This window comes from Drosophila subobscura, chromosome J (genome assembly GCF_008121235.1).
Source record: "Drosophila subobscura isolate 14011-0131.10 chromosome J, UCBerk_Dsub_1.0, whole genome shotgun sequence".
Taxonomy (NCBI): Eukaryota; Metazoa; Arthropoda; class Insecta; order Diptera; family Drosophilidae; genus Drosophila; species Drosophila subobscura.
The window spans coordinates 7,317,946-7,341,546 of record NC_048532.1 but is presented as its reverse complement, the minus strand read 5'-3'; the positions used below and the strand labels follow the sequence as shown (position 1 = coordinate 7,341,546).

The 23,601-nt window shown below is 49.7% G+C and overlaps 8 protein-coding genes across 12 annotated transcripts; 6 read left to right on the top strand and 2 right to left on the bottom strand.

The window, feature by feature from the left end:
* The first annotated feature begins 192 nt into the window (after window positions 1-192).
* On the top strand, window positions 193-1,767 carry LOC117895163 (gram-negative bacteria-binding protein 3). Its single transcript, XM_034802622.1, has one exon. It carries the CDS (start codon window positions 216-218, stop codon window positions 1,719-1,721), a length of 1,506 nt encoding a protein of 501 aa, XP_034658513.1. The 5' UTR covers window positions 193-215; the 3' UTR covers window positions 1,722-1,767.
* A 507-nt stretch (window positions 1,768-2,274) lies between these two features.
* On the top strand, window positions 2,275-3,086 carry LOC117894643 (50S ribosomal protein L7/L12). Its single transcript, XM_034801815.1, has 2 exons — window positions 2,275-2,366; window positions 2,431-3,086. The coding sequence occupies exon 2, from the start codon at window positions 2,442-2,444 to the stop codon at window positions 2,985-2,987; it is 546 nt and encodes a 181-aa protein (XP_034657706.1). The 5' UTR covers window positions 2,275-2,366; window positions 2,431-2,441; the 3' UTR covers window positions 2,988-3,086.
* Window positions 3,087-3,501: 415 nt separating this feature from the next.
* On the top strand, window positions 3,502-5,633 carry LOC117894642. The gene is made up of 3 exons (XM_034801814.1): window positions 3,502-4,258; window positions 4,537-4,695; window positions 4,754-5,633. The coding sequence occupies exons 1-3, from the start codon at window positions 4,048-4,050 to the stop codon at window positions 5,626-5,628; spliced, it is 1,245 nt and encodes a 414-aa protein (XP_034657705.1). The 5' UTR covers window positions 3,502-4,047; the 3' UTR covers window positions 5,629-5,633.
* A 47-nt stretch (window positions 5,634-5,680) lies between these two features.
* Window positions 5,681-9,119, bottom strand: LOC117895569 (valine--tRNA ligase, mitochondrial). The gene is made up of 5 exons (XM_034803288.1): window positions 8,927-9,119; window positions 7,099-8,858; window positions 6,601-7,050; window positions 5,909-6,538; window positions 5,681-5,840 (listed from the first exon to the last, which is right to left on the bottom strand). Exons 1-5 carry the CDS (start codon window positions 9,018-9,020, stop codon window positions 5,790-5,792), a joined length of 2,985 nt encoding a protein of 994 aa, XP_034659179.1. The 5' UTR covers window positions 9,021-9,119; the 3' UTR covers window positions 5,681-5,789.
* LOC117895578 (vesicle-associated membrane protein 2) lies at window positions 6,643-23,102 on the top strand. Of its 4 annotated transcripts, none has more exons than XM_034803302.1 (7): window positions 6,643-6,657; window positions 16,930-17,128; window positions 17,652-17,732; window positions 18,012-18,159; window positions 18,224-18,382; window positions 18,450-18,501; window positions 21,336-23,102. In XM_034803302.1, exons 3-7 carry the CDS (start codon window positions 17,704-17,706, stop codon window positions 21,515-21,517), a joined length of 570 nt encoding a protein of 189 aa, XP_034659193.1. In that variant the 5' UTR covers window positions 6,643-6,657; window positions 16,930-17,128; window positions 17,652-17,703; the 3' UTR covers window positions 21,518-23,102. The 4 variants fall into 4 exon arrangements, with proteins under 4 accessions (XP_034659193.1, XP_034659190.1, XP_034659194.1 ...); XM_034803299.1 differs by lacking the exon at window positions 21,336-23,102 and adding an exon at window positions 20,282-20,661; XM_034803303.1 differs by lacking the exon at window positions 21,336-23,102 and adding an exon at window positions 19,899-20,004.
* Window positions 9,375-13,350, top strand: LOC117895565 (coatomer subunit alpha). The gene is given in 3 exon segments (XM_034803281.1): window positions 9,375-10,346; window positions 10,408-12,903; window positions 12,906-13,350. Coding segments are annotated over 3 exon segments (3,705 nt in total). The 5' UTR covers window positions 9,375-9,400; the 3' UTR covers window positions 13,169-13,350.
* On the bottom strand, window positions 13,447-14,621 carry LOC117895577 (protein big brother). The gene has a single exon (XM_034803298.1). The coding sequence runs from the start codon at window positions 14,419-14,421 to the stop codon at window positions 13,780-13,782; it is 642 nt and encodes a 213-aa protein (XP_034659189.1). The 5' UTR covers window positions 14,422-14,621; the 3' UTR covers window positions 13,447-13,779.
* LOC117895574 (methyltransferase-like protein) lies at window positions 14,769-17,128 on the top strand. Of its 2 annotated transcripts, none has more exons than XM_034803294.1 (3): window positions 14,769-15,078; window positions 15,134-16,142; window positions 16,645-17,128. In XM_034803294.1, the coding sequence occupies exons 1-2, from the start codon at window positions 14,870-14,872 to the stop codon at window positions 15,957-15,959; spliced, it is 1,035 nt and encodes a 344-aa protein (XP_034659185.1). In that variant the 5' UTR covers window positions 14,769-14,869; the 3' UTR covers window positions 15,960-16,142; window positions 16,645-17,128. The 2 variants fall into 2 exon arrangements, with proteins under 2 accessions (XP_034659185.1, XP_034659186.1); XM_034803295.1 differs by having other exon boundaries at window positions 14,771-14,945.
* Window positions 23,103-23,601: the final 499 nt, after the last annotated feature.

Here is a 23,601-nt window from a genome sequence, read left to right as displayed (position 1 = left end):
GGGGCCTACTTATGCTAGCCGCGGTGGTTTCGGCGGGGCGAGGGTGAGGATAGATGCTGAGGTGGTAACTCGCGCTCTCTCTCTCACTAGCTTCCCACACACAGTTTTATGTATGTTGTGATTAGTGATTAAAATAAACAAAGGCAGAACCGGTTTCTTGATAAGTCTGACTTGTCTGACGGCTGCTCATCTCAGTTACGATTTTGCGTGTCAGAATGGCGGATGCATCTCGCTTTTGTGTGTGGAGCTGCTGTCTCCTCACGCTCCTCCTCCTCCTTTGTGTGCAAGTGCACGGCTATGAGGTGCCAAGAGCCAAGATTGAGGTGTTCTATCCCAAGGGATTCGAGGTTTCCATACCACACGAGGAGGGTATCACACTGTTCGCGTTCCATGGCAAGCTGAACGAGGAGATGGAAGGCTTGGAGGCGGGCACCTGGGCCCGGGATATTGTCAAAGTGAAGAACGGCCGCTGGACCTTCAGGGATCGTTTGGCGATGCTCAAGCCCGGCGACACGCTCTACTACTGGACATACGTTATCTACAATGGCCTGGGTTATCGCGAAGACGATGGCACTTTCGTTGTCGATGCTTACAGCGGAAATGGCACCGTTCCAGCGACTACACGCAGAACCCCGGTGGCAGCTGAATCCACAACTCCCTGGATCTGGCCATCGGACCCGAACTCGGACCCGGATATCGACATTCGTTCTGGCTGCACGCAACCCAAAACACAGGTGAACGGTGGACCCTCTCGCTGTGCGGGACAGTTGGTGTTTGTGGACGAGTTCAGTGCCACAAAATTGGACACCAACAAGTGGCTGGCGGAGCGACGCTTCTCCGGGTCGCCCGACTACGAGTTCAACGTCTACTTGGACGACACCCACAGCACGCTGCGTCTCCACAACGGCCATGCGGTGCTGTCAACCACCTCGACAAAGCGACACTTCCACACGAACTTGGAGGGCAAGCTGGATCTGGGCAGCGGCTGCACAGGGGCCGCCAATACAGCGGACTGCGTTCGTGATGGCAGACAGCGAAACGATCGCCTGCCGCCCATGCTGACGGCTCAGTTCTCCACCAAGCAGAGTTTCTCCTTCAAGTACGGACGGGTGGATGTGCGCGCCAAGATGCCGAGGGCCGAGTGGCTCACGCCGCAGCTCTGGCTGCAGCCAAAGGCTCCCGCTTATGGAGACGACTATCAGTCGGGACAGATTCGGATTGCGTACACCCGGCCAGCCAATGGCAAATTGGATCTGTATACGGGAGCGCTGCTCAATGCCGAGGAGCCACTCCGCTCAGCCAAAGTGTGCCACAGGGAGGGCAGCAAGGAGAGCTCGGATGACTGGAGCGACAGTTTCCACAACTACACCCTGGAGTGGACGCCGCGGGAGCTCAAGTGGCTGGTCGATGGCAAGGAGATTTGTCGTCAGGGCAGCGAGTGCGGAGCGTTCAGCGAGACGATTGTGAATGGGATGCGACTGCCGAATTCCCAGAAACTGGAGGAGGGCACTGGCCTGGCGCCCTTCGATCAAGAGTTTTATGTAACCTTTGGCTTGGCAGTGGGTGGATTCAACGAATATTTCTACGATACACAGAAACCGTGGCATGAGCGGGAACCGCGCGCCATGTCGGACTTTTGGAAGCATCAGAAGCCGAAGCTCGATCAGTGGTTGGATGATGCCCATCTGTCAATTGACTATGTTAAAGTGTATGCTCTGTAGACTGAAAAGCTAATAAATGAAAGGAACACCACCGAATATTGGGGAATCTTGAAGAATTGAACTTGTAATATTTTGTTTTAATCTAAGATGACTTCACAGTTTTAACTATAGTTTAAACAGTGGGGGCTATGTGGGTTAAGTTAGTTTTCAATGCAAGATAGTCATATTGAAGAGCCGCTTAGAAAAGTTAATTTTAATATTCATTAATGAAAATAGGGTATACAAAACATATATATAGCAAAATACTACCGGCTGACAAGCAACAAGTTGTCAAATAACGTAACATTCCATGCCCACAAACGTAACGTTTTTTGCTAGTTTTGTTGGCTGGCCTTTTTAGATTTAACCTTATTTTGAAAACAATCCAATAAAACAGTCATAACAACTAGCCAATCTTGTGGAAGATTGATTGATAAATCGGATAAAATTATAACTTTAGCGCCTGAGAGGCCTAACTAGCTGGTAACATTGAATAGAATAGCAAAATCGAGAAGAATGATTTAAGATTTCGGTATATTTACGGTATATTTTTTAACTGTCAATGTATATTTCGGTATATTGTTGAAAGTAGTGCGGTATATTTGATCGATAAATCTTGCTCACATAACCTGCTGCGGCCATCAAAATTCCATCAGAAAAACACAGGTAAATTGAAAACTAATTGAAATTTCTGGACTTGGTTACTTAAACAGTCATTACTCCTGCACAGATATAACCAAAATGCAGATCACACGACTTGCCCTTCGTCAAATCACTCGCCATATTCGACTGCAGCGTATGTACAGCGCAGCGGCCCCGGCAGCGGCTGTCTCGGGAGCTGAAAAACTGGTGTCGCCTCCTCCAGAGGGGGCTGCCAAGCCACCCAATCCGAAGTTGGACAGCATTGTCAACAACATTGCTGCTCTGAATCTGCTGGAGGTCGCTGAGCTGAGCAGCCTGCTGAAACAGAAACTTAACCTGCCAGAGACAGCCTTTGCCCCACAGTTTGCGGCAGGACCGGCACGTGCAGCCGCCGACGACGAGGAGGAAGCGGCGCCCAAGAAGGTGCAGACCTCCTTCACCGTGAAACTGGTCAAGTTTGACGACAAACAGAAGGTGGCGCTCATCAAGGAGGTGAAGAATCTGCTGGAGGGCATGAACCTGGTGCAGGCCAAGAAGTTTGTGGAAAGTGCACCCACCGTCGTGAAGCAGGACATACCCAAGGAGGAGGCCGAGAAGCTGAAGGAGGCGTTGTCCAAGGCTGGTGCCATTATTGAAATTGAATAGGTTAATGGACGTTTTGCTTTTTCTATTGTGCGTTTAGCTGCTAGTTATTGTTTTAATAAAAGTCCCAAGCAGGCCAGGCAACATTTGCTGTAAACTTAACAGAGTGTCAACATTTTTAACAGTCGCAAACTTTCTACGCTTCGCTACGGCCTGGAAACAGTCAAAGTGTCAATCCACTTTTACCTTCCTTTTCAGATTAAACATTAATTAGCTGCCAGATAGATAGTCTGCGATTAGTGAGAATCTGCTAATTGATGTCGTGCGAGCCGCGTTCTAGTAAATGCAGCGCAGCAGCAGTTAGCCGTGCCAGAGACAGACTTTACACGCGCCCACAGTGTACCGTTACATCATCTGCCAGCCAATTGTCGATCGCATGGGATTATTTATAGAAATAAAATTAAATCAAGCGGAAAAAAATGTTAGCATGCGTTTACATACGCGTATTAAGGGGGTAAACAGCGAGCACTTTCTATTAACCAGGCTCGAGGAATGGTATCATGCGGCGCCACACGCGTGCTGGCCCCAGCCAGGCATTTCTATCACTTTCCTCGCCCAGTTATTTGTTGTCATTAAAATAATACGCGTAAAATCGAATAAGAAATAATACCAACATACCGAAGAATGGATCGGTCGCTGGCCGACGGACTTCCTATGCGTGAGTGCTCCACATTCTCTCCCGTTCCAACGAAATAAGCTTCACACGATCTTTGGACAGGAGCGGAACTGAAACTAGGGCAGCGCGGCGCAACAGACTCTGTGGACGAGAAGAACATTCTGCTTGACAATTTCTATGACGGAAACATTCAGACTTTACCATGAGCCGGCCCTGCATTAACATGAATCGCCATACCCGTCGGGTTCTCTCAATTAGCACCTGGATCTGCGCCACAGTATGCCCCCAAAACTATGGCCTGCCTCGGTTCAGTCTACGTTGTAATACAAGCGCGTTCGGACGTGCCTTCGAGTCGGGCCATTACCATCCATCCATTCCGCTTCCCTTTCAGATCTCCGAGCGATCTACGTGCGAAAACCGAAAGTGAATCGATTATCTTGCCCAATCATGCCTGCTGCTGCCACACACTCCTCGCGCCTCCTGGCCATCGTGGCCATCTTCTTCAGCAGCTACATTCTGGGCGTCTACAGTGCGGCACGTGCCAGCAGCCAGCAAGTGCAGCAGCTGGAAGCGCCACTTGCCAGCCAAAATGACAGTCTGGACCTGCAGGCAGGAACCAACTCGAGTCTGGCACGCAGTGACTCACGACATCCTCGCTGTAAGTGCTGAACGATCGATCGAGAGGGAGAGAGCTCTCGAGAGAGATCTCCCTCTGGCTGATGAGTGCTGTTGGTTTGTTTTGTCGCAGTCGTGGTCTCCGTATGTGGGTCACGCCTCAATTATCACCTGAGTCCGGGATTCTTTCGTCTTTAGTCTTAACCATCACTGGGTTCCGCTTCAACTGCACCTTCACTTCTATCTGCGATAAGAAGATTTTGATTATCTTTAGGAGTGCACTTGATTGTCATTATCTTTCCCTGTTTTCTCTCTTTACAGGGTTTCCCTTTTACACAATCGGTCGCTTCTCCAATGACATTTGCACGGGCAACAATCTGCTGCTGGGCACCTGCGTAATTTCTGGCGAGTGTTCGGACAATAGCGGCGTGGGCGCCGGCAGTTGCTCCACCATTACCAGTCAGGCCATCTGCTGTATATGTAAGTCCTTGCCACTCCATTGGCTAGAGCTCTGCAACATTGACTACTTTCTTGTTAGATCAAAGGACATGCGGCGCGAGCACCTCGTACAACAATACTTACTTCTACAACAGCAATTATCCGGCGCCGTATGCCGGAGGCGGGCGCTGCTCCATTGTGGTGACGCCACCGGACTCGACCATCTGCCAGCTGCGCGTGGACTTCCTCGCTCTGTCGCTGGCTCCGCCCACGGGTGATGGTTCGTGCAGCACCGATGCGCTGACCATTACGGGCGGTGCCTCGCAGGTGCCCAGCATTTGCGGCGAAAACTCTGGCCAGCATGTCTACGTGGACTTCAATGGCGTCAGTCCCATTACCATCTCGGTGGCCACCTCCGCGGGCTACACATTCAATCGCCAGTGGCAGTTCCAGATACGAATGCTGGGCTGCTCGTCGGCCACTCTAGCGCCTTCCGGTTGCCTGCAGTACTATATGCCCACCAGTGGCACGTTTGCCAGCTTCAATTACGTGTCCGCTGCCTCCTCCGCTCTGAACTCGATTGGGGTGCAGGGCACGCGGCAGCTGGCCAACACCAGATACGGCATCTGCATACGCAAGGCGGCTGGCATCTGCTCCATCACCTACAGCCAAGTCGGCTCCGACACTTACTCCTTTACGCTGACCAACGATGTGGGCGCCGTGGATCCCGCACTGCTGGCCACATCCTCCGTGCAGAGCCAGGACTGCACCACCGACTACATTGTCATTCCCGCACCCTCGCAGGGCGGCGTTTCGTTGGCCAGCGATCGTTTCTGCGGCCTCGGGCTGGTGTCCACCACCACTTCGGCGAAACCTTTTGTGGTCTACACGGTGACCGATGGCAATGAGGATATGGACATATCGAATCGAGGCTTCTACTTGTCCTATTCACAGAACGCATGTCCTATTTTATAGCTTAACTAAGAGACATAATATAGACAATGAAAAAAGACTCGCTGCTGGCTTATAAATGTGTCAATTGGTTACAGGAAGGGCCCGCGTATAATAACTTAATGGATTAGCAAACAATAACAAAGGCACTGGGCACTATCTACACATTAGATCCCCTCTTGAGATCACGCTGTTTCCGGCATTAAGCTCTTCATTTCCGCCTCCAGTTCCTTGACCTGCAAAGAGAGACAAACGAACATTTAATTGAGCTTAGCATGATGGTAGGGAGGCTGCAAATACAAACCCTCTTCTCGAAATGTTCGCGCGTCTTCTTGTCGGCCATCAGCTGGAAGGCTTCATTGTCCAGGCGCATGCGATACTTTTGCAGCTCAGTTGCCAGTCGCTTCAGCCGCTTGATGTTGCTCTGCACCAGATTGTCACGCTCCGCCAAAGTCATGCCAAAGTCCTCGTTCATGCTGAGGCCGAAGGAGCAGAGTGCGCCCGCCGTGGAGAAGAGGTTCAATTTCTTTGCATGCTTCGAGTTCTCGTTCAGCATGTCCAGATCCACGCGCTCGCAGCGCGACAGCAGCTGTATCTGCTGCAGATGACGAGCCAGCACCTGCTCCGACTCGGCATTTGTGGCAAACAGCGTGAGTTTGGGTTCGTGTCGTTTGCTGACTTTGTGCATGCTCTTCAGCTGGCGCACGCTCTGGCAAATGCCAACTACATCGTTGATCTCCGCCACCAGTTTGCTGTCCGCATACTGCGATAGCTTCACCTCCATATTGAGTGGCACATGCTGCAGCAGCTCCGAGGCTACAAACGGTGTAAATGGCGCTAGGGCCTGCAGTCCCCAGCTGAGGCAGGCGGTCAATGTGCCCACATGGATGTAGCCCGTGGGTGTGCGATGATTAATTTCAGTCTTTGTCGTTTCCTGTGGGTTGGACAAAAGAGTTATAGAGGTGAAAGGTGAAAGCATGTTCCCAATTCGCTTACCAAATAAGTATCACAGAGATTCTGATAGAAGAAATGCTTGAGCGCCGCCGTGGCCATGTGGAAATTGTAATTGTTGTAGCTGTCCGAGCAGATGGCCAGCGTCTCGCCCAGCCTGCCAATGATCCAGCGATCCCAGGTGCCCAGGTTCACTCCGTCCAGTGTCTCGAATTGATGCAGCGAAATGTTTAGGCGCTCCGCGGCGCCGAGGGTGAAGCGCATGGCCTGCCAGATCTTGTTGATGAAGAGCTTGTTGGTGTGGCAGGCGCTCACATCAAAGTTGATGAAATGATTCTTAATGTTGTGGCTGAGCAGCGTGAAGCGCAGCGCGTCTGTGCCGCACTCCTGTATGCCCTTGGGAAACATTTTGCTCATGGATCTGTACGAAATTTCCATCTCAGCCTCATTGATGACGCCTGCCGCAAGGGATTGCTCCAACCCCTCGATGATGCTCTGCAAGGAGAAGGTCAGTGAAAGACAGAAAGGTATTTTTCTACTTACATCCATGCTGGCGCCTTGCACCACCTGCTGTGGTGCCACAATGTTGCCCAGGCTCTTGGACATCTTCCGGCCATGCGCATCGCAGACGATGCCATTGAGCAGCACCTTGTTGAAGGGAGCCTCGCCCGTCAGCTTCAGGCCCATCATCATCATGCGCGCCACCCAGAAGAAGAGAATGTCGTGTCCCGTCTGCATGATGTCCAGCGGATACTTCTCCTTGTACGACTCATTGGGCCAGCCGGCCGAGGAGAAGGGCAGCAGAGCCGAGGAGAACCAAGTGTCCAGCACATCTGGATCGCGCACGAGACTGAGTTCTTCCTGCTGGCCGCCGCCCAACAGTTGAACGGCCTTGCGCCTGGCCTCCTGCTCGCTGGCAGCAGCCACCCAGTGGGCGTTGCCCTGCGCATCGGTGAACTGGTAGGCGGGCACCTGATGGCCCCACCACAGCTGCCGGGAGATGCACCAGTCGCGACCCTCCTCCAGCCAGCGATCCCACTCCACCTCAAAGTTTGACGGAACAATCTGCAGTCGGCCGCTGTGCAGCTCCGAGAGCGCATTCTGTGCCATTTCTTTGCAATTTAGGAACCACTGCGGCCAGATCATGTACTCGATGACATCCTTTGACCGCGAACAGATGGGCAGCTGCATGGCATGGGGTCGCACCTGGCGTAGCAGTCCCATCCTATCAAGCCGCTGGACAATCATTTCGCGCACCTCGAAGCGCAGCTTGCCCTCAAATCCTTCAAAGGTGTCCAGAATGAGTCCATCCTTGGTGAAGACCTGGCGGGGCTGCAGCTGGTGACGCGCTGCTAGCTCGAAATCAAACTTGTCGTGGGCTGGCGTAATCTTGACAGCGCCCGTGCCAAAGTCCCTGTCCACGGCGAGATCGAAGACGAGGGGAATTGTGTCGTTGCGAAAGGGATGCTTCAGTTGAACCGCTTCCTTGTTGCGATACTTGCTGTAGCGTGGATCGAGTGGGTGCACAGCCACGGCCACATCGCCCAGTATTGTCTCTGGCCTGGTGGTGGACACCACAATCTCCTCGACCGAGCCATCCGGCAGAGTTTCGCCATCCACGACGGTGTAGGCGAACTCGAAAATTCTGCCAAAGAGAATCTTGTGCTTGTAGCCGGGAACGCTGACAGTGGTGGGCTCCTTGATGTCCAGCACTTCCACCTCGATGTCCGAGATGGCCGACTGCAGCGTGGTGGACCAATTGACGATGGAATTGCGCCGCTGGATGAGGCCCTCATCGAAGAGTCGCTCAAAGGCCACATTGACGGCGTTTGCCTGCTGCTCGTCCATGGTGAAGTACTCGCGCGACCAGTTGAGGCTGCAGCCGAGCAGACGCAAGTCCTGCACGATGCCAGCACCCTTGGCGGCCTTCCACTTCCACACCTCCTCCAGAAAAGCCTCGCGTCCTATGTCGTGGCGCGTCTTGCCTCCGGCGGTTGCCAGAGTACGTTCCACAACCACCTGCGTGGCTATGCCGGCGTGGTCGGTGCCTGGCACCCAGTCCACCTCGTAGCCAAGCTGCCGACGCTGACGTGCTATCACATCCTGCACGGTGGCCGTCAGAGCGTGGCCCAAGTGCAGATTCCCCGTCACATTTGGCGGCGGGAGCAGCATGCGGTAGGGTCCACGCTTGCAGCGATTGCCCGCCTGGGGCAGATTCGCCTGCTCCTTGTCGCGCTCCCAATAGGCCTGTTCCACCTGTTTGGGCTGGTAGCCCGCCGCCAGTTGCACTTTTGTGTCGGCATCTGCAATGAAACAAAGGGAGCAACATCAGCCGGTGGCTGTTTATTCAATGAAAACGGCCATTACTCACCCTTTGCTGTGCTGTAGTACAGTGTGGATAGCCGTGGCTGGAACAGGTAACGCCGCTGAAGAACTATACACGTAAAGTTCTGAAGATATTTCATGATTTTAGTTATTTGTTATGTCAAAAAATAAAAAACGGCTGAACGGACAGTGCTGTAAAGTGAATTTAGTGACCCAACCAGCTGTTCCGTTCGATTCAAATGGAACTCAACCCTGCGCCTGTGTTGGCAAGAAGAAGATAATTGACGTGTCACTTGAACAATTTGGTTGGTGTTTTTCTTGAAATTTGAAATTTATCAGCGCCTACGTGGTGCACAAATTGTTTACTCTTGGGAGAGATGTGCTAATACTTGTATATTTCGATACAGGAAAGTGCCCGGAACTTACTGGAAGCGGGTACATACGTGAAACGAAAGCCGACACGGAGCAACACAAATCGAGATCAATTACCTCTCCCCGTGAGACAGTAAAAACTGCCAACATGTTGACCAATTTCGAGTCAAAGTCGGCTCGGGTGAAGGGGCTCTCGTTTCACCCGAAACGTCCCTGGATTCTGACCAGTTTGCACAGCGGCGTCATCCAGCTGTGGGACTACCGCATGCACACGCTCCTGGAGAAGTTCGACGAGCACGACGGGCCCGTGCGCAGCGTGGCATTCCACCAGCAGATGCCCCTCTTCGTCTCCGGCGGCGACGACTACAAGATCAAGGTGTGGAACTACAAGCAGCGTCGCTGCATTTTCACTCTGCTGGCGCATTTGGACTACGTGCGCACTGTGGCCTTCCACCACGAGTATCCGTGGATCCTCAGCGCGTCCGATGATCAGACCATTCGCATCTGGAACTGGCAGTCGCGCAACTGCATCTGCGTGCTAACAGGCCACAACCACTATGTGATGTGTGCCCAGTTCCATCCCACAGAGGATCAGATTGTCTCCGCCTCGCTGGATCAGACGGTGCGCGTCTGGGACATTTCGGGCTTGCGCAAGAAGAACGTGGCACCCGGTCCCGGGGGACTAGATGATCATTTGAAGGGAAATCCCGGAGCCACCGATCTGTTTGGCCAGGCCGATGCTGTGGTCAAGCATGTGCTCGAGGGGCACGATCGCGGCGTCAACTGGGCCAGTTTCCATCCCACTCTGCCGCTGATTGTCTCGGGCGCTGACGATCGTCTGGTGAAGCTGTGGCGCATGAACGAGTACAAGGCCTGGGAGGTGGACACCTGCCGTGGCCACTACAACAACGTGTCCAGCGTTCTGTTCCATCCCCGACAGGATTTGATCATCTCGAACGGCGAGGATCGCAGCATTCGCGTCTGGGACATGACCAAGCGGCAGTGTCTCTTCACATTCCGGCGGGACAACGAGCGCTTCTGGATCCTCACAGCACATCCCACACTCAATCTGTTTGCAGCCGGACACGATGGCGGTAAGGAGACTTTGTTTTCCCTTAAAGGATTCCGATTTTAGTCCTTTTGTGTTCGTTTCAGGCATGGTTGTGTTCAAGCTGGAGCGCGAGCGTCCCGCCTATGCTGTGCATGGCAATATGCTGTACTACGTGAAGGATCGCTATCTGCGGAAGCTGGACTTTACCACCACCAAGGACGCTGTGGTGATGCAGCTGCGTCCGGGCAAGTCTCCCGTGTACAGCATGTCCTACAATCCAGCCCTGAATGCGGTGCTCATCTGCACGCGCACCAACAACCTGGAGAACAGCACCTACGACCTGTGCCAGATACCCAAGGACACAGAGAGCCAGAACGAGTCCGACAGCAAGCGCAGCTCGGGCATCACGGCCATTTGGGTGGCACGCAATCGCTTCGCCGTGCTGGATCGCAACCAGCAGCTGGTCATTAAGAACTTCAAGAACGAGGTGACCAAGAAGATTCCCACCTTCTGCGAGGAGATCTTCTACGCCGGCACGGGCATGCTGCTCATCCGGGATCCCGAAATGGTCACCCTCTACGAGGTGCAGCGCCTCGTCTCCGTTGGCAGCATCAAGCTGGCCAAGTGCCGCTACGTCGTCTGGTCGCCAGACATGTCGCTGGTGGCGCTCCTCTGCAAGCACTCGGTCACCATCTGCGACCGCCGGCTGCAGTATCTCTGCACCGTGCAGGAGAACTGCCGCGTCAAGTCGGGTGCGTGGGATGAGTCCGGCGTGTTCATCTACACCACGAGCAACCACATCAAGTATGCAATTACCAATGGGGATCACGGCATCATTCGCACCCTCGATCTGCCCATCTACCTGACGCGCGTCAAGGGCAATCAAGTGTTCTGCCTGGATCGCGAGTGCCGCACCCGCGTGCTCACCATCGATCCCACGGAGTACAAGTTCAAGCTGGCGCTCATTCAGCGCAAGTACGACGAGGTTCTGCACATGGTGCGCAATGCCCGATTGGTCGGACAGAGCATCATTGCTTACCTGCAGCAGAAGGGCTACCCGGAGGTGGCGCTGCACTTTGTCAAGGACGAGAAGACGCGCTTTGGCCTGGCCCTGGAGTGCGGCAACATTGAGATTGCCCTGGAGGCAGCCAAGGCGCTGGACGACAAGGATTGCTGGAACCGTCTCGGGCAGAGTGCGCTGCTGCAGGGCAACCACCAGGTGGTGGAGATGTGCTACCAGCGCACCAAGAACTTCGACAAGCTGAGCTTCCTCTACCTGATCACAGGCAATCTGGAGAAGCTCAAGAAGATGATCAAGATCGCGGAGATCCGCAAGGATATCTCGGCCCAGTACCAGGGCGCCCTGGTGCTCGGGGACTTCAAGGAGCGTGTGAACATCCTGAAGAACTGTGGCCTCACATCCATGGCCTATCTGACGGCAGCCACCCATGGGCTCGACGAGCTGTCCGAGTCGCTGGCCGAGACCATCACCGCACAGGGCGACACGCTGCCCGAGGTGAACCCCAATGCGACGTTGCTGAAGCCCCCGGTGCCCATCCAGCAGCTGGAGACCAACTGGCCGCTGCTGTCCGTGTCCAAGGGCTTCTTCGAGGGCGCCATGGTGACGCGCGCGGGCAACAGCGCCACCGCCCGACAGGCACTCAACCTCAATGCCGATGCAGCGGTGCTGGAGGAGCATAACGGTGGCGGCGATGGCTGGGGCGCAGATGCAGATCTGGGACTGGACGACGACGGCGATGATGAGATGCACGATGCCCTCAGCAGTGACGAGCAGCCCGGAGGCGCTGGCGGCGAGGATGGCGCCGGCTGGGATGTGGGCGATGACGATCTGGTCGTGCCCGAGGAGCTGGCCTCCAAGATCAAGGCCTCGGCGCTGGACAGCAACTACTACGCGGCACCCAACAAGGGACTCTCCCCGGCCCAGCAGTGGGCCAACAACTCGCCACTCGTTCTGGATCACGTCAAGGCTGGCGCTTTCGAGAGCGCCTTCCGCCTGCTCAACGACCAGCTGGGCGTGGTCAACTTCAAGCCCTTCAAGACCCTCTTCCTGCAGAACTACGCCTGCTCGCGCACCAGCTACACGGCCAATCCCAATCTGCAGTCCCTGAGCGGCTATCCGCTGCGCAACTTCTCCGAGACGAACGCGAAGCTGCAGCGCCCGGCAATGGGCATCAAGCTGAACGATTTGGTGTCCCGCCTGCAGGCTGGCTATCAGATGACAACCTCCGGCAAGTTCACCGAAGCCATCGAGAAGTTCCATTCCATTTTGATCAGTATTCCGCTGCTGGTGGTGGAGACCAAGCTGGACACGGCCGAGGCCCAGCAGCTGCTGAAGATCTGCTCCGAGTACATTGTCGGCCTGAAGATGGAAACGGTGCGCAAGGGCATGCCGAAATCAACGCTCGACGAGCAGAAGCGCCTCTGCGAGATGGCCGCCTACTTCACCCACTGCAAGCTGCAGCCGGTGCATCAGATCCTCACCCTGCGCACCGCCCTCAATATGTACTTCAAGCTGAAGAACTACAAGACGGCCGCCTCGTTCGCCCGTCGACTGCTTGAGCTGGCCCCCAGGCCGGATGTGGCCAGCAGGTGCGCAAGATACTGCAGGCATGCGAGATAAATCCCGTGGACGAGCATCAGCTGCAGTACGAGGAGTTCAATCCATTCAACATATGCGGCATCAGCTGGAAGCCGCTGTATCGCGGCAAACCCGAGGTGACCTGCCCCTTCTGCGGCTCCTCGTACGATCCCCAATACAAGGGCAATCTCTGCAACGTGTGCGAGGTCAGTCAGATTGGCAAGGACAGCATTGGACTGCGCATATCCAATCTGCAGTTCCGCTAGGAAGCAATAGAGCGAGCTTTGATTTGTGCTTTCCCCCTACGCCTAGCGACATCCCACTTCTATCCCACTTACAAGCCCGTTTAATAATCCTCTTAGCTCTTAGTTTTACACGATACACGCATATGCCTATTATAAAGTGTCATTAATTGTATATTAATAATTGTATTCAAAACAAAACAAAAGATGAGTTTCCTTTCGTTTCACAGACAGAAATGCGTCACACCAGATCGCATGATCGGAGCATTAATCATTAATCATGCGTAGCTTGGTAGCTTGAGTAGTTATTTATGTGGATTATATTTATGGTTGTAAGACGACACTAAAATTCACATTTAATTGTAATGTTTAATACCATAGAGAAGCATACCGTGAAGTAAGCATTAATTAGAGCTAAAACTAGTCTAGGGTGGAGCATATGTGTATCTCTCTCTGTATTGGAGCATGCCTCTCCCACACGTTCGTAGGTAGGCGGAGCATTTTCAGTTGTCCATAAAATATTGAGTATTTGCAAATTGAGTCTCTTGCTGCTGCTGCGGCAGCTGCGGCTGCTGTTCGTGGTCGTGATGATCGTGATGTTGCAGGGACGGCGCTGGTGCCGTCCACAGGTCCAACTAACGGCGCCACATGCTGGCGCCCACACCAATGCCGCCGGAGGCGACGCCACGGCGCACAGCCTCCATCTCATCCTGCCGATTGTCGCGATACGCACGCTTGGTGTCCTCGAACTCGCGCAGCCGCTGGTTGTAGCGATCGATTTGGTCACGCAAAATCGCATCCTCGTGCATGGCGCGGCGCTCGTCGTACTCCAGGCAACCCACACCATCGAGACGCTCCAGGTCCAGCCAGCCGCGGAAGCGCACACAAACGCCGTTCATTATGAAGTAGGATTTGATGTGCACTTTGCCGTGCTCCTTGTCAAAGTCGCACTCCTTGTCGTGCAGATAGGGGTTCTGATTGGCGTTGAACACCAGCTGCAGGTTGGTGCCCGAGGCCACAAAACTCGTCTCCGTGTGTCCCTCGCGGCAGCCGTTCATGAAGCGCACCTGGCGCTCCTCGATGCTGCGCTCGCGGTAGCCCGTGTAGCGAATCTCGCTCTCGCGGCTGAGCCGCCGGAACAGCTCGTCGCTCTCGAACTTGGACTTCTGGTCGGGCACCACGCGTGGCATCTTGAAGATAAAACGGGGCTTCGGCTGCTCATAGAGTCCAATTGTGTCGTACGGAATCATGTTGGCCAGGGCTGCCTCGTTCATCATTTTGAAGGCGTTCACTTAGCGTTTGTTCACTTAAAAGCGCACACAATGATAGCGTCACGTTGCCTCCGCAGGTTCCCAATAATATCGCGCTACAATGCGTTAATTGGTTCAACTATTTCGCTGCGGGCACAGAAAACAACGCACAATACAACAAAAAGGTTTGTTTGCGGTTTTGATATACACATTCGACTCTTTCGATAGGAAATCCCCCACCACTAGCTGAACACTCGATTTATTTCTATCGGTAATTGCCCGGCACTTGCTGCACACTCGATAATGCATGTATACGGTATATTTATAAAATGAGAAGGTATATTTTGGTATATTTTGAGGTCACTTTTATCGATAATTCCTCCGACACACTGGTCCACATGAACTGCTGTTTTCAAACAAAACATTTCTTAAACTTTTGATTTCCTGCATAACATGAGCGATACCCCCATTGCCGATGAGTGTGAGAAGCGCCCTCAGTTTGGCACACGTCTGCTCAAGGACAGCGACGACGTGTTTAAGCACAATGCTTGGTAAATATGCGTTGCAAGGTGTACGGCGTTTTGCCAGCAAGACTTGGGAACACACGCGACAGCGCAAGAAGCCAGCAGGTGCTGGCGGCCGCATACTAACAGACGCGCGCGAGGTGTTCGAGTTTAATGCATGGTAGACACTGTCAACACAAAAGCTCTAAAATGCAATCTCAAAATGTGCTCTGCAGGGACCACGTGCAATGGGACGAGGAGCAGGAGCTGGCCGCACAGGATGCAGTGGCCAAGAATTCCTCCAGCAAGCTGAACGACGATGAACGGGAGCGCTTTCAGTCGGATGCACCCAAGTTCTGGGACTCTTTCTATGGCATACACGACAATCGCTTCTTCAAGGACCGTCACTGGCTGTTCACCGAGTTTCCCGAGCTGGCGCCCCTGGATGCCAGTGAGCAGCAGCCACGGAGCGTGTTCGAGATTGGTTGTGGCGTAGGAAACACCATCTTACCCCTGCTGCAGTACAGTGTGGAGCCGAAGCTAAAGGTCTTTGGGTGCGACTTCTCCGCCCGGGCCATCGATATACTCCGCAGCCAGCCGCAGTTTGATGAGAAACGCTGCCAAGTGTTCGTTATGGATGCTACGGATGAGCAGTGGCAAGTGCCCTTCGAGGAGAACTCGCAGGATATCATTGTGATGATATTTGTGCTGTCCGCCTGCCAGCCTAAGAAAATGCAGCAGATACTGGACAATTGCTATCGCTACCTGCGACCCGGTGGCCTGCTCCTCTTCAGGGACTACGGCCGCTACGACCTGGCCCAGCTGCGCTTCAAGAGCGGCAAGTGCCTGGAGGACAATTTCTATGTGCGCGGCGATGGCACCATGGTTTACTTCTTTACAGAGCAAGAGCTACGTGGCATGTTGATCCAAGCGGGTCTGCAGGAGGAACAGGTGATTGTGGACCGAAGGCTGCAGGTGAATCGAGGACGCGGCCTCAAGATGTATCGCGTTTGGATACAGGCAAAGTTCAAAAAACCTCTGGCTGCGCCTTCAAGCTCTTAGCTTTATAATCGTAATCGTTATATCGTTATCGTTCTTGTATTCGACATGTAAAATGTGGGGCCTCGCTCTGTTAAGTTTGCAGAAGAGCTTTGGGGCTCTGTTAATTTTGCAGGATCTGCAGAAGCATACACATAACATAACAGTTAGGAAAGCTGCAAGTTTTCGCAGTTGGCTTATAACGTCGTAAGTGAAAATTTTCCCTGTGCTACGCAAAATAATTTTAAGTTGAATAATTAAGGCATAATTTCCTGTAAACTTGTGCTGCCAGGGCAGAGTTAAAGTGCTTGCCACACAAAGTGCTAGAAATCGTAGTTGAAACACGTAAAGAATGCGACTAAAAGGCCTTTCGAATGAGAGCAAAACCATTACCGTGTAGAATTTCATTGATTTTTTCCCCCAAGCCAAGAGCCAAGTGCCAAGTTGGGAACTTTGCAAATATTTGTGTGGTCCGTTCGCACGCGAATATATTGTTTGATTGTAGAAAATATTCCCAGACTGCCCCAGGGGGCAGTGCAACAGAAAGGTGCACCAAGTGCACCCACACACACGCACGCACATCCTCATAGGAGAGCGAGAACCGTGGGCGTGTTGTTCTACTAGTTATCCTTTATCCCTTATTCGTAATCCAAATAAAAGACTAAAAATAGTTGCAACTATTTTTACACTCTTCCTTCCCACCCAACAGTTAAAGTTTCGCCGAGCCAGAAGATCCCTCTGAGGCGCTGTCGTGGCAAGCAAGTGTTACCCACTCACTCGACATTCACACACTCACACACACAGACGCAAACGCATCTAGCCAATACCCCCGCAACTGCGAGAGGAGTGAAAATTCATTGACGATTGGGGGCGACAAAAGCTCAGGCAAAAGAGCGAGCGACAGAGAGAGCGAGAAGGCGAGCGAGTGAGAGAAAGAAAGAGCGCAACCCTCGACAACAAAAACAACGAAACAGAGTTCTGCTGCACCCACCAGAAGCACATCTGCGCTGCTGCCACTACCGTGACGACACCCGCGAAACGACCCTTCCCGACCTCGCTCGACGCTCCCAAACGTGAAAGACGTTGGCCAAGTGCATACAAAACCCACAATCAGTCGCAGTCAAACCGAATTTTGTTAATACATCAGCAGCGGCTGCAACAAACCAAAACAACAACAACAACTACAGAGCAATGTAAGTGGATGGAAATATTATTGATTTGTCGGGGGGTTTTTCGCACTTCTGGGGTAATGTTCATTTAATGCCCCACACATTAAGTACACGCAGCATGGGCCCAGGCCCAGCACTTCATTTGTACAAATTGTCCATTTCAATTTGGACTCCGCGAAGTAGCTACCGCTGCACCATGAGCCATGAATCACTCCCAGAGAGCGAGAGAGAGAATAAGTCTCCTCTGGTCCGACAATAGGCGATGGTGATGGCGATGGCGATGACGCTTGCCGCATCACATGGCATTCACATGCCGTAAAATCAATAAATTTGACTACGTTTCGCCTGAGCCGTGTGAGTCAGGGCAGTCCAGGAGCCATGCAAACTAAATTAATTGTCCAAAAGGGCAACGCAAATAATGCCGGTTGTTCCGGCCATCGATTTCTTTTGCCCACTTCCTCCCTCTGCGAACATTATCAATTCTCCCATTTCCATTTCTAACTTAATATTAAACTGTGAATTTCCTTAACTTTGGCCCCCAAAACAGAAGACCAGAGACCGCAGTTGAGTTCTCAGTTCTTTTTGGGGGGGCATCTGCGATGGGCAAGAAAGACAAGAACAAGGAACCGTAAGTGCTGATCTCTGCACTCCACCGAGTAGCCGGCTAGCTTATGTACTCTTCAGCACTCTCTCTCTTTATCACACACCGTCGAGATATACTTTAAAGAAATGCTAGAAATTGTAGTGCCATAGCTATAGATTCTACCTTCTACCCTCTACCTATAATTTGTGTAATCCAAAGTGTCCTTCCTGTATTTAATTTGAGCGCCCCGTTGGGAGTTGATTAGTCTTTGGCATTTGTCCTCTATTTATGCGCTCGTTATTGACTAACGATTGTTCCCTGCAGGGCGGACGCTGCACCAGCTGGCGATGCACCACCTGCTGGACCTCCAGCAGGCGAGGGAGGCGATGGCGAGATTGTGGGCGGACCACACAATCCGCAGCAGATTGCGGCACAGAAGCGTCTCCAGCAGACGCAGGCGCAGGTCGATGAGGTGAGTGAACACACAATCCTTAACGTTGCTCTGAATATCATTTACAAGGGAGAATCTTTCTTAGGTCGTCGACATTATGCGCACCAACGTCGAGAAGGTGCTGGAGCGCGATAGCAAGCTGTCGGAGTTGGACGATCGTGCCGACGCCTTGCAGCAGGGCGCCTCCCAGTTTGAGCAGCAGGCGGGCAAGCTCAAGAGGAAATTCTGGCTGCAGAACTTGAAGGTTCTTGAACTAGTTTGAAGCCTCCACGAGTGCAGCACTAACCAATTGTTCTGTTTCCCCCTTCCAGATGATGATCATCATGGGCGTGATTGGCCTGGTTGTCGTGGGCATTATTGCAAGTAAGTTCTTCGTGCGGAAATCCCTAGTTCAGGCTGTTCTTCTTACTCACAACATGGGACACACACAGCCACACCACTCCACCACCCTCCTAGAGATACAATGCCAATCGACACCCACACAACTCCTCAGCCACACACAGAACCTGAGAAACTGCCACCGTTTATTGTTTTAATTCTCGTTTGATTTATGCAATTTATTTAGCGCTGATTTCTTGAGCTTTGAGCAGAGAGACTAAATTTGAATTGTTTGTTTTTTAATTCCGCCACATCTTTTATTTTTCTCTAGGTAACTTTATGTAGATTGCTAACTATCTAATCCATAAGATAAGAAACTAGTTACTTAGCTGCGCAATGCATCATCCGCAATGCAACTGCAAAATGCAAACGCAAATCGAAATCAAAATCTATCGAAATCAACCCAATATGATCCGACATCAAATTCTATTCCCATTTAACAACTGCCATGAGTAGAGCTAAAACTCACAGTCCAACTGTTGTACGTTTGATGATCTGATCGCTCCACTTGACCCGATTCGAATTTGATGCGAAAATTTCCACCAAAAAATAAAACAAAATAAACAAAAAATCGATCGATCAGTCAATTTGCATCCATATCATGTGCTTCAGCAAACCAACCACTAAAAAACAGTAACTACATATCTTAAATACATATATAAAGTATATATTTATGTATCTGATTTGTGTGTGTATCCAAAGTCCAACATCATCTGGTTCCCATACGACCAACATACGCACCAGGTTCGGTAATGATTTGATTTGATGCCAACTGAAAGTCGTGTCGTACATTATTGTTATTTGTCTGTTATCTTTTCCTTTCCTGTAAGAGTTTAAAATTTGTACATTAAATATCGCATCGCCAGTAGCCAATTGGCTGATCCGATATTCAATGTGTTACCACCGTTAGCGTTATCCGTAGGACCTTAAGTTCTGTGTGTTCGACTAGCTAGCGTTCAAAACCCGTAAGCCGTAATCATTTTGTGGTTTGTTTCGTTTACAGTTTACAGTCTTTTCGTTTCGTTTCGTTCTGTTTTGTTTTGTTCTGTTATTGGCGCTGATCCACAAACTCTTCAGCGGCACAAGCACTGTGCCAGTTGTCCCGTGTAAAATATACTTGTAGACAGTACTTGAACCCCAAAGTAAATGTAGACGCAAAGGCCAGATCAAATTGAATTTCCACTTATGTATACATGTACCTGTACCTGTACAGCAAATGCAATGAAAGTACTGCAGTCTTGTTTGAGTTTTTAATATGATTTTAAAAGTGTTTCCTTATTTCCACAACACACACAAACACACCATGGACACACCTGACCTGAAATACTCCATACATACGATTGCCACTGATACACAAAAATCTATTTTTAAAACAATTACAGAGAAAGACGAGAAAGAGTAATACAAAAACACAGACAGCATTAGCCTTTGTACACTTTTATTAAACCATACAAATATTCAAAAACAATTTTAACCAAAAAAAAACAAAAAAAAAACCAAAATATTACTTTTGTGAGGTAAAAACAACAGCAAAAACTCTTTCTGTAACTCATCCGCAAATCTTATTGCTAGGTGCACCCAAAATTTCACTCTCTCTCTCTACTTTTTGTGTCCTTTGGTTTAAGTGTCCTGCCTCTCCGTTTCACATCTAAAAACTGAGAGTTTTCCTTTTTGATTTGATTCCGTTTTGTCCACTAATATCGCTTGTATCGAAATAGAACAAAAAAAAACAAATGCAAATTCACGTACAACAAATTTCTCGTAGAACCGTACATGTCGGATGATGCTGCTGCTCCGCCACCTCCTGCTTTGCAGCAGCAGGTGGTTCCGGCACCAGCATCCGCACCAGCATCTGCACCAGAATCAGCACTACCACAACAACTACTACAACAACAACAACAACCACACCATACACAAAAATCTGAACCACCAACACTCGAGAAACCATTGGCTGAGAAATTGACCGACAACCCACAGAGTCCGTCGGATGAAGTGGCGACTGGACAATAGGACGATCTTTCTCTCTTAAAAACAACAACAAACAACAACAGCAACAACTACAACCAATCAATCAACCCATCGATTAACCAACAAAAACAACATTAATAGAAAACCATAATCAAAATTAGCTGAAAAGAAACAAAAGAAACCAAAAGCAAATACCATTTCACCACCACCTTCTTCTTTGTAACATTTTCGAACACTGTAAGCAAACAACAGCAACAACAGCTGCAAAAAGCAACAACTGTAATTTGTGCTTTTTCCTCTTCTTACACCCGTTACCGTTTCTGTTTCCGCTGTTCTGCTTCTGATTTTATTTATTCATTTTAGCCTGCATGTTCGTGCAATGTTTGCGTGTGTTTCGATGTCTACGTGTGCTTAGTATCCTTATGGTTCTATAATTTGTTTCCGTTTTCGATGTTGTTGATAACGATTCTGTCTGTACATATTTTTCTGTGCACAAAAATCTAAGCGGAAGCTAGGGGGACAAGAGTCAGCTGTCCTGCCAGCTGTGAGGGATTGGTTATGGCTGTCCGCCTTGAATGTACATAAATATACTCGCATATCTGTCGGATGTGATGTCCCATAACCCCCACACCCATATCCATATTCTGCTACTACTGTTCGTGTATTCCCCCCTCATAATAACTGAGCTTTTAACCATACTTGAAGTGTAATAATATGTTTTTGGCGTACCATATCCGTGTATCGGTGTAATTGTCATTCAATTGAGCTTGATAAGAGGTCAAACTGTTCACCTTTTCGGGCCACTTAACTAACTCTAACTCTCTTTTTCTCCTGCCCCGACCCATTCACAGATAAACTTGGACTCATAGGCGGAGAGCAGCCACCGCAGTATCCTCAGTATCCACAGTACATGCCGCCACCGCCGCCACAGCAGCAGCAGCCAGCCGCCGCCGGAGGACAGTCGGCGCTGGTCGATGGAGGACACGGCACCGGAGCCGGTGCCGGGGCCAATCCGGAGCATGGCGGCGCATAAGTAATTCTGGACGGCATTTACCTGTAAAAGCCAAGCAAAAAACGTTTCTTGATTACACAAAAATATAATCTGCAAGACCCCGAACAAAACCCAAAAGGAAAACTCAGTTATGCTAGACAAAAATCTCGAGAATTGCAAAGAAGTCAATAATAATTTCCACTTCAGAGGCGAACACATGGATATGGAAATGGTTTTAAGTAAATGCAGTCATAATATTAACACTAAAATCTAAAAGACGCTCCGGACAAAAATGAAGTTGTTGCTAATTTGTTTATGGTTACATTATTTCATGCATAAAATGGTATAGTATATATATAAATATATAAATAAATAAATATATGGTACTTGAATATTTACGAGTAACTCTAAAAAGCAAAAAAGAAACCACAACAACAACTAGTAAACTATGCTACATATACATAAATGTATAACTACGACTATATTGTACTTAACATCTTCTCGATGATGCTGCTGGCCTGTGCCAGTGCCAGCTCGAGGACCGATGACAGCAGCTCTTTGAACTCAGTTTCCTTAGCAAATCTACGTACTAGTATCGCAAATATTTTCGGAACAAAGCCCTAAAAACTCCCGAGAAAGCGTTGCAAGAACAAGAAAGAACGAAACCAAATCTAAGCTTTTGTTCCTAAGTAAAAGTTACGCAAAATATAAATATTTGAAGTGTATAATCCAAAACAAAACAAAACGAGAAGAAAAAGAAAGGCCAGAGACAGCTAACAACCAAGTTGGGCGAAGCGACTATATACTCGTATATATAAACAATTGACAATTGATTAATGTATTGTATTCATAAAAACAAAATTACAAAAAATTATTGAATGGAAAAGCTAGCAGAAAGTGAACAAAACCCGAAGAGAAGAAAGGAAATGATACTAGTGAAAATATACAAAAAGGAAAATGAAAACAAAACCAAAGAATTGATTAGTTTGCAGTTAACTGTTTTCGTTTAATTATTGTTGTGTTTGAAATACAAAAATAAAAAAGAAAGAGACAAGATCGAGGATCGAGAGGGATTCGGTTGAAGGCTAAAACCAGACAGTTCAACGATTAAATTAAGCGCTAGACACACAATATGTTGGTTATGATCAGTTTTTAGTTGACAGAAAGCAGCAGGCAAGACGGAAGTCGCATAATGTATGTATATTTCAATGTTATAAGTAATAGACGAGAGGATACAACATAGAGCCTATATAAATGCAAATATATATATATGTATATCTGTGTGTATGTGTAACGTGTAACGATATGATATTTAGATCTCACACACTTCCACTTCCACTCAAACTCCACTCCACAGAGACACCCCAACCCAGCCCAGAAGCAACCTCAGACCCATTCCGATCGAGTAGTAGTAAACCCCACTTTGAGACAAACATTCTTAGCACATATTGTACTTACCTTGTTCTAAAAAATACAAAAAGTATATTAAAAAAACAAAAAACAATTAATGTATTAACTAAATTAATTGATTCAACAAGCGCCTGCCCAAAGTGCTTTGCCTACTGACAAAAATGAGGCACAAACAAAATCGAAAAGAAAACCTACTAAAAGAAAGAAAAACGAACACTAAAAAACTTTAAAAAAAACATTATAATAATAATGGGAAAAACGGGAAAAAAGAAAATCTAAGACCCAAAGTGCAGGTATTTTTAGCAATATTCGTAGCGTGTACAATATGTCGCCCTTAAAGCTTAATCAAATCTCGTTCAATGTGTCCATTACTGCAATAAAAATGTCACCCAAAGCAAACACCAGCACATAGACACACACACACACACATGTACACCTTTCACATGCATATAAACATTACCAACTACGGAATCAATATAATAATCAATGAGGCAAATGTTTAGAAAGCGTTTCGGTTTTTGTTTGGATTTTAACCAGAAAAAGAAAACAAATGTATACAGACACAAGACACACACAAACACAATCACCTTGACAGACAGACGAAGAGAACGGACGGAGTACATTTCGTACTCCCCGCAATTGAGAGGCACAATAGAGCAATCAGAATGTGAGATGAAGCTGAGATCGATAGAGCGAAAAAAACATACTACAAGCAA

Coding starts and splice junctions, on each gene's coding strand:
- LOC117895163 (XM_034802622.1), top strand. CDS start 216: ATGGCGGATGCATCTCGCTTTTGTGTGTGGAGCTGCTGTCTCCTCACG.
- LOC117894643 (XM_034801815.1), top strand. CDS start 2,442: ATGCAGATCACACGACTTGCCCTTCGTCAAATCACTCGCCATATTCGA.
- LOC117894642 (XM_034801814.1), top strand. CDS start 4,048: ATGCCTGCTGCTGCCACACACTCCTCGCGCCTCCTGGCCATCGTGGCC. Junction 4,259..4,536: donor TGACTCACGACATCCTCGCT/GTAAGTGCTGAA, acceptor CTCTCTTTACAG/GGTTTCCCTTTTACACAATC. Junction 4,696..4,753: donor TCAGGCCATCTGCTGTATAT/GTAAGTCCTTGC, acceptor CTTTCTTGTTAG/ATCAAAGGACATGCGGCGCG.
- LOC117895569 (XM_034803288.1), bottom strand. CDS start 9,020: ATGAAATATCTTCAGAACTTTACGTGTATAGTTCTTCAGCGGCGTTAC. Junction 8,859..8,926: donor GTACTACAGCACAGCAAAGG/GTGAGTAATGGC, acceptor GTTTCATTGCAG/ATGCCGACACAAAAGTGCAA. Junction 7,051..7,098: donor TGCAAGGCGCCAGCATGGAT/GTAAGTAGAAAA, acceptor TTCTCCTTGCAG/AGCATCATCGAGGGGTTGGA.
- LOC117895577 (XM_034803298.1), bottom strand. CDS start 14,421: ATGATGAACGAGGCAGCCCTGGCCAACATGATTCCGTACGACACAATT.
- LOC117895574 (XM_034803294.1), top strand. CDS start 14,870: ATGAGTGTGAGAAGCGCCCTCAGTTTGGCACACGTCTGCTCAAGGACA. Junction 15,079..15,133: donor GTGTTCGAGTTTAATGCATG/GTAGACACTGTC, acceptor TGTGCTCTGCAG/GGACCACGTGCAATGGGACG.
- LOC117895578 (XM_034803299.1), top strand. CDS start 17,704: ATGGGCAAGAAAGACAAGAACAAGGAACC. Junction 17,733..18,011: donor AAAGACAAGAACAAGGAACC/GTAAGTGCTGAT, acceptor TGTTCCCTGCAG/GGCGGACGCTGCACCAGCTG. Junction 18,502..20,281: donor TGTCGTGGGCATTATTGCAA/GTAAGTTCTTCG, acceptor AATTTCTCGTAG/AACCGTACATGTCGGATGAT.